We start from the raw sequence: 16485 nt of genomic DNA on the forward strand, positions 1-16485 counted from the left end.
TAATTTATTTAATTAAATAGAAAACCATTTCTTGTATAAAAATATTATTTATTTAGTTTTATAATAGATTTTAGTTTTAAATTTTAAATAAGATATTTTCTGCTTTAAATTTTATCCTTAGTTATTTCCATAATTAAATGTAAATTGAAGAAAAAAAAATCTCATATGCATTAATTAAATTAAAAAACGTCCACATCAATTGGACTAACAAATTATAAAGATAAGTCAATCAAGTTCCCGTTCCTTGTGGTCCACTTTTTCTTCTCAACAATAATATTGTCTTAATTAATGTAGGGAACGTCTATTTCTGTCAATCCTATAGACGTTTACTATATATATATGCGTCTTTTTAATAGACCGAAGAACTTAAATTGATCAAACGTCCCCTATTAACCATTTGAATGAAATGCAATAAAAGGAAAGAAATTCCGTGAACCAATCCTATTGAAGAACCGGAAACACCACTCACCTTAAATCGATGAAACGTCTCCACCACTAAGAATGGTGAGATCATCTCAAGAACCTAATATTTTCGGTGAAGGACTGAAGTACGATATTTATTTACGTTACTTACCAAATAAACTTTAATTAATTTTGAATCTACGAGTTAAAATACAGTATATCTTGTTTGAATTATAAGCACGGGTTCGTAATGAGTTATAAATTTATTTTTGAATTTTATAAAAATAAATAAATAAATACTTGTCAGAGCGTCACATCATTTTCTCAATTAATATTGGAACTAAAATAGTTATAATTATTTTTATTAAATTCGTCTATTAATTTTAAGAAAAAGTAATGTGAAAATAATCGTTAAATTTTTATTTTGATGAAATTTAAGTTTACACGAAGCTAAATTTGATGCGAATAAATTATAGAATAATTCTTTTATTTTTGTAATAAAGTTAAAAAGTGGATAGTTGAATTATATTATTTATTTTACTTTTAAAAAAAATTAAACACAAAAAATAAAATAAATGAAGAAATTTCATAATAAGAAAAAAAAAAAAAAAAAAAAANAAAAAAAAAAAAAAAAAAAAAACAAGAAACAGTTGAGAAGCGTAGTGTGAAAAAGCGCAAAATAGCAAAGAAGGCGAGAAAAAGTGGTAGAAACTATGGAATATTCGCTGGAGAAGATTCCATGCACGTGACTTGGACGCTGTTCCCCCCTCTTAAATACCCCTCATCCATCCCCATTTCTCTCCGTCCTTCTCCTCCTTCCTCCTCCGCCACCGCCACCGCCACCGCCACCGCCACCGCCACATCTTCCGGCAAAACACAGAGACTGCCGTTCCGCCTCTAGGTATATTCAAGTTGAATAATATATATTTTTTAAATATATGATATAAAATTTTATTTAACTATATTCAAGTTGATAATATTTCTATAAAATTAAATTTACGAGAATAATGGAAAAATAATATATATTTATTGAATTATGTTGGAATTGATTTTTATTTTGATGTCGTATAGCTTAAGATTTTGTTTAATTTTACGAATTTGGGGGAAAAAGTCATTTTTTTAATGCTTTGAACCAGTTGGAAGCATGGCCGGAGAGCCACTGAAAGTGTTGGACGCGTTGGATGTAGCCAAGACGCAATGGTACCATTTCACGGCCATTGTGATCGCCGGAATGGGCTTTTTCACCGACGCCTATGATCTCTTCTGCGTATCTCTTGTCACTAAATTGCTGGGTCGGATTTATTATCACAAACAGGGCTCTGACAAGCCTGGTGAATTGCCTGGCAATGTCGCCGCCGCCGTTAACGGCGTTGCCTTCTGCGGTACTCTCTCCGGTCAGCTCTTCTTCGGCTGGCTCGGTGACAAAATGGGTCGGAAACGAGTCTACGGCATGACCCTTATGCTTATGGTTATTTGCTCTGTTGCTTCCGGTTTGTCTTTTAGCAGCTCGCCGACGTCGGTGGTTGCCACTCTCTGCTTCTTCCGATTCTGGCTCGGGTTTGGAATCGGCGGCGATTACCCACTTTCCGCCACAATTATGTCGGAATACGCCAATAAAAGAACAAGGGGGGCATTCATCGCCGCCGTGTTTGCGATGCAGGGGTTTGGGATTTTGGCTGGTGGAGTGGTGGCTATAATTGTCTCCGCCGCTTTCGACGCCAAATACCCAGCGCCGTCGTACCAGGAAAATCCCAACGCGTCCACCATCCCACAAGCGGATTACGTATGGCGAATCATTGTAATTTTTGGAGCTTTCCCAGCTCTCCTCACTTATTACTGGCGAATGAAAATGCCGGAAACTGCCCGTTACACCGCCTTGGTGGCTAAAAACGCCAAACAGGCGGCCGCCGACATGTCCAAAGTGCTGCAGGTCGAATTAGAATCCGAACAGGACAAAATCGAGGAAGGCAAATCGAAAAACGAATTTGGGTTGTTCTCAAAAAGCTTTCTTCGCCGGCACGGCCTTCATTTGCTCGGAACCACCTCCACCTGGTTCTTATTGGACATTGCATTCTACAGTCAAAATCTATTCCAAAAGGACATATTCACCGCCATTGGATGGCTTCCTCCGGCGAAAACAATGAACGCCATTGAAGAAGTTTTCAAAATCGCCAGAGCACAGACGCTCATAGCATTATGCAGCACAGTTCCCGGGTATTGGTTCACAGTGGCATTAATCGACGTAATGGGTCGATTTGCAATTCAATTAATGGGGTTTTTCTTCATGACGGTGTTCATGTTCGCATTGGCCATTCCTTACAACCACTGGACTCTACCAGACCACAGAATTGGGTTCGTAGTGATGTATTCGCTCACGTTTTTCTTCGCGAATTTCGGGCCAAACGCGACAACATTCGTGGTACCGGCGGAGATTTTCCCAGCGAGGCTTCGATCAACGTGCCATGGAATATCAGCGGCGTCGGGAAAAGCAGGGGCGATCATCGGGGCGTTTGGGTTCCAGGCGGCGGAGAAGGCGTTTGGGGTAAAGAAGACGCTGATAATTCTGGGGGTGGTGAATGGTCTGGGGGCGTTGTTTACATTGTTGGTTCCTGAATCGAAGGGGAAGTCTTTGGAAGAGATGTCGGGGGAAGCGGGAGAAGAGGTTGAAAGGGAAACAGAGGGGAGGGCTGAATCTCGAAGAACTATGCCTGTTTGAGCGTTGGGGGAGTGTTGGGGTTTTGTGTGTAAAACTCTGTTTTTAGATGTTATACGTATTGTGTAAAGGGAAATCCTAAGGCTATTGGGTGATCTACTTACTGGGTTGGGTTGTAGAACAAATAACACAGATTTTGTATTCGTTTATGGCTTTCTTCCGCATACACAATGGCCAATGGGCTTATCAGGAGCTTTGTTCTTGTATTCTCAAATGGGCTTATTCATCAATTCCCTTAGAAACTATTTGTAGGCCTACAAATGGTATGATATTATTTACTTCCATACAAGAGATCTTCATAGATTCCGAGATGTTGTTCTTAAAAGAACAAGGGATCTTCGTAGATTCCAAGATGTTGTTCTGAAAAGATCAAGGGATCTTCGTAGATTCCAATATGTTGTTCTGAAAAGATCAAGGGATCTTCGTAGATTCCAATATGTTGTTCTGAAAAGATCAAGGGATCTTCGTAGATTCCAAGATGTTGTTCGGAGAAAAACAAGGGATCTTCATAGATTCCGAGATATTGTTCTGAAAAAGAACAAGGGATCTTTCGAGATGTTCTGAAAAGAACAAGGGATTTTCATAGATTTTCTGAAAAGAACAAGGGATCTTCATAGACTTTCGAGATGTTCTAAAAGGAACAAGGGATCTTCATAGATTCCGAGATTTAATAAAGACAATAAGACGGAATCGTTGATAGCTTCAAATAATCATAATTTACATATTTAATTATATATATATAATAACAATAATAAATTAGTAGGTAAAAAAATAGTTGTTTTAAAAAAAGGTTAAATGTTGAATTTTATGTTGGGTATAATTATGAAGACATAAAAGGCATTAAAATAGTAATTGCGATGAATAAACCATTATAATAAATCAATTAATCTTATGGCCTCAGTTCCCACCAACTGTTAATATGCATTAACAATATATATATATATATATATATATATTATTTGAGTTTATTTATATTAAAAAAAGAAATATTTTTTTAACCAAACTAAAAAAAAAAGAAAAAAAAAAGCGAAGTATATATTATTTATCGTTATTTACAGAGAGGTTTCAGAGGTTATACAAATTCTTTCACACTACTAACTGTGTGGCATCATCGATCGAATGCAGCTCCGTCATATTTACAGTGCGCGCGCCAAACACAAAAACAAAGTAAAAACAAAAAAAAAGTACCGACTCTGCTCAAAACTTTAGTCTAGTTCCTTTGCCGGCCTGTTTCCCCCCCAGCTGTTATCCATGGATGCCCTGATTCCACCAGACCAATAAAAAATTTACAACAACGAAGAACAAGAATACTGTTGATTAAAATAAAACTAAACCGTGGATTTCTATATAATGTGTTGGAAATTGAATACACTGATATATATGGACCAGATTAATTTCAGTTTTAGGGCACAATAAGGCCAATGTGTTTCTGTAAGAGAGTTTAATTGTTCGAAATGAAGAATGAGGATCTTGCTATCTTCCACAAGAGAACGATCGAGCGCAAATTTTAGAGAAATATTGAGCAATTGAAAGCGTTAATTAGATACTTACTGAGGACTTGTTCGGCGGAGAGTCTCCTGGAAACATCTTTACAGAGCATTTTTCGAAGCAAGTCTTTCGCCATGGGCGATACGGAGTGGAAAACTCTAGGCGGAAATCTCAAATTCGTTCGCAACACCGCATGAAAGATCTCAACAACCGATTCTCCCTGAAACGGCGGAAAACCAGCCAACATAACGTACAAAACCACACCGGCGCTCCACACATCGACCTTCTCGCCGTAGTTTTTTCCAGCCAGCACTTCCGGCGCCACGTAGTACGGCGTTCCGACGACTCCGCTCATCGATTCTTCTCCCAGCTTAAACATCTCAACCGATCCGAAATCCGCGAGTTTCAACGAATTCCACTCGTCAAACAGAATGTTATCCGGCTTAATATCACGGTGCGCAACGCCGTGACGGTGACAATGAGCCAACGCACTCATCAGTTGCGACATAACCAAAGCAGCCTCCGCCTCAGAAAAAACCTGGAGATTAATTCGCCGAAGGAGATCGGAAGAACAGAGATCGAGAACTATATGGAGGTGAAATTCATCTTCGTAGAGATTATGCAAAGCAAGAATGTGAGGATGAGGATAAAGGAGATGAAGAATCTTCGTCTCGTTCACAAGACATTCAGAGTCGAGTGAATCACCGGCGGAGATTCGCCTCTTGTCCATGGATTTAACAGCATAGAATCCACCAAAAGCTCTGGAAATACATCGAAAAACAGTGCCGAATCTTCCCCGGCCGATCTCTTCGTTCACTTGATAGTCTCTCCTCAACGCGTCGCTCATCACTCTAGTTTTCGTTTCCCCCTCTCTATTCGTTTTCGCTGTAAAAATATAATGAATCTAATTGGGGAGCGGTTTAGTTTTAGGTATTTATTGGAGAGAAGTAATACCTGAGGTGAAAAAGGAATTCAACTGTATTTTCGAATACACGGCGGAATATTCGGTTTCGTCATGACCCAATGAGAAAACGCCACGTATGTCAATCGCAGAAGCCTACTCGTAGACACTATTACTAACAGCCGTGCAAAAAGAAACAGGCTTCTGGTTGCTTTAAATTACGATAATACCCCCCCTCCGTTTCTGTCGCCTTGGCCTGGCTTTACGGGAAATTTGTCCAAAAAAAGAATGAATTATTTAAAAATTAAAAATATTCAAAATTACACTTGAAATAAAATTAAAATTTAAAGAAATTATTAAATAATAATTTGTATTTGCTGTAGCAAAAATATAGGTATTAACACGTAATTAAATCAATTTAATACAAAAATATCCTACGGAATAAAGGTACGAAAATTCATGAGTTTGTTTAAGTATCTACAGAAAGTGGCGTGATTGGATTAAATAATGGTGGGTCCCACTGATTTGGGACGACATGTAGTTTTCAACCTACTATTCAAAACGTTGTCGTTTGGGAAAGACGGAGAAAACTACATTTTCATGCAGTGAAGCGGACGCGTGTTGCTCATGGCAGGTGGTTACAGCGTTACATCATCAACGTGTTCCTCTCTTTCCGGAAGCCCGTTACAAAATTTCAATTTACAATTTGGAACATTATTAACTCATTTAATAAGTATTTCCAACCTATAAAAAATATATTTTTTTAAATTTAATTACGTCATATTTTTACAATGATAATTAATATATTTATTAAATGAGTTTGGATTTTTTTTCTCGTAAATAAACTAACAAGAATATAATTGAAAATTTGGGAGAGATGAGTAGAAGTATTCAAATAATCTAATGATTTAAAAAGTGATAAAAAATTGGATTCAAATAAATGAGAAATTTTATAAATTAGATTAATTCATGCCTTCTTCCACTCATATTAAAGAGTTCAAGTGAATCAACTAAATTAATTATTAATTTTTTAAAAAATACATCGTGATACAATTATATATATATATATATATATATAATTGTAGCCAAAAAGGCAATATACATTTTTTCGCAAAACTCAAAACCACTCTAGAACGCAAGCAAAACTCAAAACCACTCTAGAACACAAGCAAAAACACGTTGGTTTCGCAAAACTCGGCTCCCAACCATCGAGTGGGGGCATTCTCCACCCCAATGCTAAGAAATAATTTTTTTTGCTACGGAGTGAAAAAACCACTCCATTTCAAAACTCAAAACCGCTCTAGAACACAAGTGAAAACGCGCCGGTTTCGCAAAACTCGGCTCCCAACCATCGAAAATTTGAATAAATAAACCATTTGAATCAATCCAACCCAAAAGTTTTTTTTAGTTCGGTTAGATTAATTTACAACTAACCCTCAAACTAATTTAATCCAAAATTTACAATCTAAACCATTAGGTTTGGATCTTAAAAAAATATACTAACTTTCAAAGAAATTTAAAACCCCAAATAAAACAATCACCTACATTTGAATTAAATGATTAGTTTTGACCCCTTTAACGCCTAGGGCATATAATAAGCCAAGACCTCTCAGGGTCCCCAAGACCTCTCAGAATGGGACCCAGAATCGGGTCAAATGGGGTGGAGTATTCAAACTTCCCAGAAAATCACTCCATTTATGTCATTCTGGTGCGGACCTGTACAAGATTTAAGGTACCCAATGGTACGTATTTCCTTCACATTTATTGCATATTGTATAACAAAGTGTTTAGGAAACTTCCCTGACAGCATTTCAGCCGCAATACAGCGTTCCTCTCCAGGATTTTCCCTTCATTTTTTCCCTATTGCCTGGAATAAGATTACAGCCCACAACAAAAATCTTATGGGTCCACCTGATTTTCTGCGAGAGGCTTGTGTTTGAGGGGCTTCTTTTTTAGAATTGGCTTTTGGAGAAACCTAAAGGCTAGCTTAAATTCTGAGGTAATGCTTCTTATTTGATACTACACTGATAACTAGTGGGAGATGGTAAGATACAAGACAAACCCATTAACTTACTCGAAACTGATATCTATGGAAAATGGGAAGCTGTTTGTTTGTATTTTTTGGGGTTTTCTTGCTTTCTTTTCTTCATGGGACCATTTGACAGATTTTTGCCTTTTCTTGCTTCACAGTCAGGTATCAGAGAACTTATGGTGTTGCTATCAGATTCATAATCTGTTTTTGATAAGGCCCTCATCGATAAGTGGTTGGTTGTTCTCCTTTCCTCCAAAAGCCTCCCTTATTATCGTGGATTTCTTATCCGTCCTTTGCCTTTCCTGTTATCAATTTAATGTATTAGGTCATTTCTAATTTTTCTTTCATCTCTAATCTATAAGGAGAAGTGAGAACTACTCGAGAATCCAACAGCAACGATATCACACCCACCCTCATCATTTCAAACGATTGAGCAAGTTTGTGGACCCCGGCTCATCGTAACCGAAAAAAGATGGACCTTGTAGTGTGGTTGCATTCTATTGATTGGATAAGGTTTGTTGACTTTGTGAGATTTATGTTAAGAATTATTGAAAAGAGTAGTCTCACGTTGGCTCATTAAGAGTAAGATCATGAGTTTATAAGTAAGGAACACTATCTTACGATGACTTTTAGGAAAATCAAAAGCAGAGTATATACTCAAAGTTGACAATATCGAATCTAACAATTTGTGCAAACAGAAATAAGGAAGTCCTTTCACACTTCGGAGCAGTAAAAAGTTCTAAATTCTTTACCACTTGTACTGAACAATTGTGTCCAGAAATTCAGCTGGAGACTTTAGGTATTAGAACCGATTGACTAAATAGAAAAGAGCGAGAAATATAAACAGAAGATCTAGTTGGTCATATTATAGATTGAGCAAGTAGTTTAAGTCAAGTTTACAACATCACCTTAGAAGCATAACGACAGTGAGGAAGCTCAAGTTACCCTCCTGCTGCTGCAGCGGTTATCAAAGTCACGAGCCCCTAATCAAATATACAGAAATATTTTTAGTTAACGAGGCACAGTCATTATGCAGTAGAATAGACCTCTAAGAATTCCCTATGGGAAATTCGTACAAATCCAAGTGTAATGCTTAGAATCAGATTGCATGGTCTCTAAGGACTTCAAGATCCTTCTCAGTTGGGTCAGTTGTCTGGATCTCGTAATGGATGTTAGGAATCACGACCCTCCATAATGGTATGATATTGCCCACTTTGAGCATAGACTCTCGTGGCTTTGCTTTTGGTTTCCCAAAAAGCCTCGTACCAATGGAGAGGTATTTCTCACTTATAAACCCATGATTATATCCTTAATTAGCCAATGTAGGACTCCCTCGAAGCTGGAGACCTGCAAAAAAGTGTTAACTATAACAAGTCATAAGAACTGATGTAGGGAATAGTAGGGTAATTTTTTTATTTCCGTTTCGTTAGTTGTACTCGTCCTCTTTATTCTGTAAACATCAAATAAAGATATCCTACGAGTTCTTCAAGAGAGCTTTACGCTCAATTAATCATCTTGAGCGAGATTATTTTATATAGTTGCATACCTTACTTCATTTCCTTTGCCTGCAAAACTAGAATGACATTATAAAACATTCAATATGCTTGCTAGTGTTCAGAAAATAGAAGAAATCAAGTGTGAAAACTTCAGACAATCACGGCCATGATATAGATGTTTGATACTGAAACACCTTATAGTGCTATAACATCAACCGGACAAATCAAGTGAAGCAAATTGATAACAAACTAATACTAATCTCAGATAGGTATAAAACAACCCTTTGTATAAACTTCTCAAATCCCTCTTGTTAAAGAAACAATGGCATAGATAAAGTTTGATTGTACACAATTTCATGAAACAACATCAGAAAGAAAGTCAACCAAACACATAAGAAATGTGACAGCTCCATGTTTTCGGTTCATGCTAGCTAAGCTAGAAATAACACCTGAGATTCAACACATAAAGAAAGATGCTTGCTATATAATGAAATAGTTGAATATTAAACTAAAGCAGAATCAAACATAAGGAACTGAACTCGTTTAATCAAATAGTAAGAGGTTGAAACTGCTAAACTACAAATCAAATTACTGTTCTAACAAGGAAAAAACTGTTTGAAAGAATGAAAATAAACCAGGCAGTATAATCATGAACTGCATATCTACAATCACTCTCAGGTAATGAAGAAGTGAAATCATCGAAAATCCCATCTGGGCTTTTTTCTTTTCATCAATCTTAAAATTCACATGTCGGTGAACCATCTTTCGCTGAAGTTCCAGGTATATGCTTTTGCTATGCTCAGCAACACCAATTTCAGATGAAGCATTACTCTGATTTTTAGCCAAATGTCATAAACTATTCATCTTCCACAGATTGTAGCTGCGGCTCTGTCAGCCACTGATTAACTACCAGATTAAAATTTGTCTCCAGATCTCGAATCACAGTCCATAAAGAACAAACTCCTAATCTTCAAAATATAGGGAAAGTGAAACATTAAGAGCACTGTGCTTTCTGGTCCAGTCTTAAGAGTTGAGTGTCTCATTGTATCTCCTACATCCCAAATTAATGTAACCTACAGTAATTTTCATTTTGATTTATTTCTTTGCCCGTTTTCCTTTTCTGGCTGAATGTTCTTCCGGCAACAGAAGATAAACAGCAAGATCAAAATCATTGTTCATTACGCGACTCCAATAATAATGCACTAAAGAGGAGATTGCAATCCAGTATCCAACGAAATCAAAGAAGAAAACATTTGCAAGTATTAAAATAGAAGAATTATATTCAGCTCATTCGTCATTGATCCAGCTTTCCGAAACGACCTTCCGAAAGAAAAACACAATAATATATTCAAGTAGAATGTTCGATTTACTATTAGAACTGGAAATCGAACGATGATCCTAAGCCGAGATCGCGAATAGCTCCAATTTAGAGAATGTTGCCTGAAATTTATCGTAATCGACGAAAAATGCTCGCAAAATGGAGATTAAATAATCAAAGAAAGAAATCCTACCTAGTTACTCAAAACATATCGAACAGCCACAGAAATTATTCCAATCAACAATCAAACTAGATAAGCTAAATAAACATGAATCCAGAAGAACAATTCATACATTGATATAAGCGAAGAACAATTCATACATTGATATAAGCATCAAGCATGTGGAATCTTACCCCTGTTTTTCCTCGTTTCAAACTTCTCTATTTCAGAGAAACTGGAGATTCAAGACTGAAGTAAGAACTCGAAGGCCCAATATTTTCCAAATATATCCTCTTTTTATTTTTTAAAATTAATACAACTTTCAATTAAATCATTTTTTCTTTTTCATTTATGTTAAATGAGCCGATATAATTTTAAAAACTTTAAAAAAAAAAAAAAAATATATATATATATATATAAATTTTATAAATTAAAAATTAAAAAAAAAATAGAAATTGCATTATATATGAAAAACTATATCATCAAATATTTTTATTAAATTACAATCAATATAAAGTAATAATATAAATCAACTAACAAATATAAACTATTAATTAATTATAAAATAATTTAAAATTTTAATCAATAACATATAAGGATAATGTTAGTTTGGCAACTTTCTTGGAGTTATTCCTCTTATTCCAAATTTACTTATATTAAAATTATTATTATTTATTTAATACCTAATAAATATTTAATTATGGATCACTTGGTATAATTTGACTTGTTAAATTTTGGAATATAAATTAAAAGTTAATTTAAAGCTTGTCGTTATCTGTAATGGGTGCAATAATTTATATTTTAGATTATTTATAAAAATGTAGTTGAAGTTTTTAAGGATAAAAAATTAAGATAAGACAATGTATATATCAAAATTAATTAATTAATTAACCTTGCTGGTGTGAACATATAAATGGTAAAAGTACTCGGTTTTGACCTTGCATTTATTAATTTGAACTATATTAATGTCAATTTATTTGCCTAATTCATTTTAAATTACTTCAAATTTTAATTAATAAATTTATTAATTTTGAGTTTTATCTTTATAATATAAAGTAATTAAAATATATTTATAATATAAAGTTTTGACCAATATTTAACGCGCAGATTCAATTAGCATTTGATTATTTCATGCAATATATTGTATTTTTTGTTTAGTCAAAACAATAGATTTTCTAGCTCTTCTAAAAAAATGATATGTTATATTTTTTATAATAATATTGTTTGTAAGCAAATATTTAACATATTAAATTATAGAAAGTCCAAAAATAATGTTTTTTTAATGAATAATTCTAACGTAAAATTTTTTATAAGAGCTTGAAAATCGCTTTTAAATCGTGAAGTTGACGGTGATACGTAATAGACTAAAATGAACAATTATCTGCTAGTGGTGAGCTTGAGCTGTTATAAATGACATAAGAGCCAAGTATGGGCAGTGTGCCAGCAATGACGTCGGGATTCAGGGAGGATAGATTGTGAGATTCCACCTTGGTTGGAGAAGAGGTGGTGTACCAGCGAGGACACTAGCTCCCAAGGAAAGCTAACAATGATATGTAACCGGACAAAACATACAATATCTACCTGTGGTGGTTGGTCTTCACAAAAATATTTCTAAAATTAAAAAAAAAATAATAATGTTCACACCTAAAAACTTTAATCTAATTATTTAAATCTAGGTCAATTTTCTAACTTTAAAAGTCACGGGGTCGTAAAAAAAAAAAAAAAAAACCCACAATGTTTTTTTTTAATCCTATTAAATTTACCTACTAAAGTTTAAAATGCATAATCTCTCAGTTAAAATTGACTTTGTTCACATATTGTATATAATTTAACCATATGCTTTTTAACCAACTTATATGATGTTTTACTGGTAAAAAGTTACTTTTTTTTTTTTTTATATATAATAAAAATTTCCCCTTTATATTTAATAATATTATTGTTATTAAAGGAGGGTTCATTTTTTCTCATATAATTGCTCTTTCTTGGTTTCTTGTTCCTTGAAATTTCCAATCAAATATAATTAAAATATTTACAACAGGTTTTGCTTTCTTTTTTCCCAGTTGGAATATTCAAACTCACCAGACTTTTTCCTTTTGGAAATATTATCAAATTCATATATATATATATATATATATATATATATATATATATAACTCACTCACGAGCTGATTTAGGCAAGAAAACATAGTGGCATTGAAGAACAATGGTGAGAGCTCCTTGCTGCCAGAAAACAGGACTGAAAAAGGGGCCATGGGCAGCTGAAGAAGATCAAATTTTGATCTCTTTCATCCAAAAACATGGCCATGCCAACTGGCGCGCCCTTCCAAAGCTTGCCGGTAAGTTCTTCTAGAGTTTCGATGATCAGATGGTTGGTTTTTGTGAGATTACACGTTGGTTGGAGAGAGAAACGAAACATTTCTTATAAGAATGTGGAAACCTCTTCGTAGCAGACTCGATAGCAGTGAGCTTGAGCGGTTACAAATGGTATTAGAGTCGAGGACGATGTGCCAGAACGCTCAATCCCGAAAGGAGTGAATTGTTAGATCCTACATCGATTGGAGAGGAGAACGAAGCAGATGTGGAAACCTCTCCCAAACAAGTTTTAAAAATCCTGACCGGAAACCCAAAAGAAAAGTCAAAATAAGATAATATCTGTTAGTCGTGGGTTTGAGGGGAAGTTCGAAATGGGAATGGTAGTTACGGTTTAAAATCTTGAGATAAAACCCAAAAGCAAAGTCCAAATAAGATAATATCTATTAAACGTGGGCTTGAGGGGAAGCTCGAAATGGAAAGGGCGGTCACAGTTTCTTTGTTTTGATCTTTGTGTATTTTCAAGGTCTCGGCTTGAGGGGAAGCTCGAAATGGAAAGGGCGGTTACAATTTCTTTGTTTTGATCTTTGGGTATTTAAATGACAATATCTGCTAGTTGTGAATTTGGGCGGTCATAGTTTCTTTGTTTTGATCTCTGTGTATTTCTTCGATTTTGTTAGGCCTTTTACGATGTGGGAAGAGTTGCAGACTTCGATGGATAAACTACCTGAGGCCCGATATTAAGAGAGGAAATTTCACTCGAGAGGAACAGAACACCATTCTTTACCTCCATGAAAAGCTTGGGAATAGGTACATCAACTGAAAAACGCCATTAAAATTATCGGCAGAGAATAATTTTGAGACGATATTGATGGTTGATACATTCAGGTGGTCGGCCATCGCGGCCCAGCTACCAGGACGAACAGATAACGAAATCAAGAACTTTTGGCACACCCACTTGAAAAAACGAGCAATGAAGAAACAGAGCAACGATTCCGCCATTGTTGAACCCAAATCCAAGCCACCCCAGAAGCTGAATTCCTCTAACCAATACGAATTTCCATCTTCTTCCCTCGATCATTCATCGGTGACAGATTCTCCAGCCGCCGTGTGGGGCGGCTGCAACGAAATCGAGAAGGAACAACGCATTGAAATCTTTGAGGCATTTCATCAAACAGGTGGCGGGGTATGGGCAGAGGAGGCGTCGAATGGGCCAATGTTCAAGTCGTCGGCGTTCAATGATGAAGAACAGGTTCAGTCGCTGTTCAGAGCCATGGATTCTATGGAATTTGGGTGTTATTACGACAATGGCTCTAGCATGAACGATGGTATGGAGTTTTGGTACAGCGTGTTCGTTAAAGCTGGTGGGTCGCTAAATCACCCTGCATCTTAATTTTACAGAACCGCCGCAGTCCAAAAATGGCGTGAACTGTAAATTAGATAAGGATTTAAGGGTATATTAGGAAACGAAAATATGTCTTTTGCCAACGCATTAGTCTACAGTCAATGACTCGTAATAGGATAATTTGAGGGTTTTTTTAATTAAAAATTATTATTTGTCACCGTGACGTCATGCTTCCGTCACTAATTCCTAATACGATTATGTAAAAAATAAATAAATAAAATTTATACTTTCCAATTTTTTCTATTATAATAATAAAAATGAGAAAGGCATAAATAATAGATTTTAATTTTTTTTAATTATTTGAAAAAAAAAAAAAAAACAAAATATTACCGTTGGACCTAAATTTAAAAATATTTGATAGGTTATTTAAAATAATTGTGAGAAATTTTTTTAAAACAAGTTATATATCTCGTCTTCCATTGTTTTGTATTAAAATATTTAAACGCGTCTAAGGCAAAAACAATTCATTAAAAATGACTTCGATAATGTTTTTACTCGAACCTCATTTGCTCGTGTAGAAATATTTTTTTTCACGTTTATATCACTTTCCACCCTATTTCCAAATCCAAAAGTTCACACGTTTTCCATGGCAACTAATTAAGAGGATAATCCCGAGTGATATGAGGCGAATGTATAGTGACATCATGATAAAACGAAGTATTTGTAATTTCGTTTGACCAATGTCGTTTGAATTTTAATTTTTTTTATTGGAAAAGTATGGAATTATTAATAAATGAAATTGAGAAATTGAAGCCTCGTAAAAAAATGGATTAATCAGTTATGATGATGTCGGTGGACCATCGAATTTCCAGCATAATTTTTAAAAATATATATAAATAAAATAAATTTCTAAAGCTTGGAGACTTGAACTGTTGACTAAAGTCATTCATTCCAAATTCATATTTACTAAGAAATTGCTATGAAATTTGTTTAGTTATGTGATGAAATAAATTTTATAACACATTTATTTTTTAATTTAATTTATAACATCAATATTCTCTTACTTTTAATAATAATAATAATAAATAAATATTTTTGTTATCTGTTTTTTAAATTTATTTTATTTTTCGAATTGGGCTAAATTTCAAATATAAGAAAATCATATCAATTTCCAAAAATAACATAAAATATTAATTTAATTTTATTTAAAGCAAATAAAGCATAGTTTGAAAAGGTTATACTTTTAAAATAATTTTTATACAAATATATTTTAAAAAATTTGGACTATAATATAAAATAAAATAAATGTTTAGTAAATTTCAAATTTATGGGTAGAAAAATAGGATAAAATATATAATTTTAAAAGTTGTTAAAAAAATAATAAAATTATTATAGTTTAATTAGATTTTAATTTTACCAAACAAAAAAATTAAAATTTAATTTTAATGACATATAAAAATGACAAAATGCAACCTTATTTATTATTATCATTTAATATTAAAGAAAAAAAAAAATCAATTTATTTGAGTTGGTTCGGTTTTTAATTAAAGAACGGAGAATATCAAACCGAACCGCTAAGCTACCTAGTACCTACATATACCGACGTGTATTTACCCAGGCCCATCTCTTTTTCTTCCAGCCCAGCCCAGCCCAGCCCAGCTCCATTTTTTAAAATAATAAATAAATAAAAAAAATAAAAAGGAAAAAGGAATCAATATCAACGTATTTCCTTCTTACATCTATTTTACACTCTCTCTCCCGCCAACCGCCAGGCTTCCCTCCGTTGTCGTTACCGACCCGGTTACTTCCCCCGTCGGGCTCTGTTCCGCTTTCGGTTCCTCCCGCTCGTTCTTCCTGCTTTGTCGCCGTCGGCAACCGTTCGTTCTTCTCCATCTTTCAATTTCAGGTACTTTTTTCGATTCCAATATCAGTGACGTCTGCAAACTTGTTGAACGATTATGTTTCAAATCGAGGTCGATCAGTTTCGTTGCGTATTGATTTTAGAGGATTGTCGATATTGGACTGTTTAGGTTAATCCTTCGTAATTGGTTTGATTGTCATAATCAAATAAGCTTCTAAGGTTAGTTTATATACCCTATTAAATCGGATTGTTAGCCATAGTCAAATTCAAGAAGCTTTTAATGGTATTAATTCTCTTGGAAGATTAAGTTTCTGTGTATTGTTTAATTAAATCTGTTTCCACGGCTATATCACTGATCTTCTGTCTTCTTTGGTTAGGGTTCACAATAACTTCCACGTTACTCTTGAATATCCGTTCTGTTTCTGCTGAAGATGGCTACTGCATCAGGTATTATTTCGA

The 16485-nt window shown here is 34.5% G+C and overlaps 4 protein-coding genes and 1 long non-coding RNA gene across 11 annotated transcripts in view; 3 read left to right on the top strand and 2 right to left on the bottom strand.

Moving 5' to 3' along the window:
• Window positions 1-1234: 1234 nt before the first annotated feature.
• On the top strand, window positions 1235-3358 carry LOC111800215 (probable inorganic phosphate transporter 1-7). The gene is made up of 2 exons (XM_023683809.1): window positions 1235-1303; window positions 1539-3358. The coding sequence occupies exon 2, from the start codon at window positions 1547-1549 to the stop codon at window positions 3116-3118; it is 1572 nt and encodes a 523-aa protein (XP_023539577.1). The 5' UTR covers window positions 1235-1303; window positions 1539-1546; the 3' UTR covers window positions 3119-3358.
• Window positions 3359-4132: 774 nt separating this feature from the next.
• On the bottom strand, window positions 4133-5492 carry LOC111800712 (phosphoenolpyruvate carboxylase kinase 1-like). Its single transcript, XM_023684524.1, has 2 exons — window positions 4667-5492; window positions 4133-4375 (listed from the first exon to the last, which is right to left on the bottom strand). Exons 1-2 carry the CDS (start codon window positions 5448-5450, stop codon window positions 4326-4328), a joined length of 834 nt encoding a protein of 277 aa, XP_023540292.1. The 5' UTR covers window positions 5451-5492; the 3' UTR covers window positions 4133-4325.
• A 2148-nt stretch (window positions 5493-7640) lies between these two features.
• On the bottom strand, window positions 7641-10770 carry LOC111799821. Of its 7 annotated transcripts, none has more exons than XR_002815907.1 (4): window positions 10705-10769; window positions 9083-9109; window positions 8613-8900; window positions 8377-8519 (listed from the first exon to the last, which is right to left on the bottom strand). It is a non-coding gene; the product is annotated as an uncharacterized LOC111799821 (long non-coding RNA). The 7 variants fall into 7 exon arrangements; XR_002815908.1 differs by having other exon boundaries at window positions 8613-8883; window positions 10705-10766; XR_002815910.1 differs by adding an exon at window positions 7641-7838 and having other exon boundaries at window positions 8445-8519; window positions 8613-10768.
• Window positions 10771-12713: 1943 nt separating this feature from the next.
• Window positions 12714-14213, top strand: LOC111800060 (transcription factor MYB30-like). The gene is made up of 3 exons (XM_023683640.1): window positions 12714-12846; window positions 13501-13630; window positions 13709-14213. Exons 1-3 carry the CDS (start codon window positions 12714-12716, stop codon window positions 14211-14213), a joined length of 768 nt encoding a protein of 255 aa, XP_023539408.1.
• A 1680-nt stretch (window positions 14214-15893) lies between these two features.
• The window catches only part of LOC111799751 (pre-mRNA-splicing factor SLU7), a 4436-nt gene continuing 3844 nt past the window's right edge, over window positions 15894-16485 (top strand). The window contains exons 1-2 of the mRNA XM_023683211.1: window positions 15894-16071; window positions 16404-16473. Of these exons, the coding sequence (XP_023538979.1) occupies window positions 16458-16473 (16 nt within the window). The 5' untranslated portion in view covers window positions 15894-16071; window positions 16404-16457. The remainder of the gene's footprint in view (window positions 16072-16403; window positions 16474-16485) is intronic.

This window comes from Cucurbita pepo, chromosome LG08 (genome assembly GCF_002806865.2).
Source record: "Cucurbita pepo subsp. pepo cultivar mu-cu-16 chromosome LG08, ASM280686v2, whole genome shotgun sequence".
NCBI lineage: Eukaryota > Viridiplantae > Streptophyta > Magnoliopsida > Cucurbitales > Cucurbitaceae > Cucurbita > Cucurbita pepo.

What these genes read in the sequence shown, in the direction of transcription:
- LOC111800215 (XM_023683809.1), top strand. Translation starts at nt 1,547, where the DNA reads ATGGCCGGAGAGCCACTGAAAGTGTTGGACGCGTTGGATGTAGCCAAG.
- LOC111800712 (XM_023684524.1), bottom strand. Translation starts at nt 5,450, where the DNA reads ATGAGCGACGCGTTGAGGAGAGACTATCAAGTGAACGAAGAGATCGGC. An exon ending in CTCCGCCGAACAAGTCCTCA is followed by an intron (nt 4,376 to 4,666) that starts GTAAGTATCTAA and finishes TGGTGGAATCAG; the next exon opens with GGCATCCATGGATAACAGCT.
- LOC111800060 (XM_023683640.1), top strand. Translation starts at nt 12,714, where the DNA reads ATGGTGAGAGCTCCTTGCTGCCAGAAAACAGGACTGAAAAAGGGGCCA. An exon ending in CGCCCTTCCAAAGCTTGCCG is followed by an intron (nt 12,847 to 13,500) that starts GTAAGTTCTTCT and finishes CGATTTTGTTAG; the next exon opens with GCCTTTTACGATGTGGGAAG. An exon ending in CATGAAAAGCTTGGGAATAG is followed by an intron (nt 13,631 to 13,708) that starts GTACATCAACTG and finishes TGATACATTCAG; the next exon opens with GTGGTCGGCCATCGCGGCCC.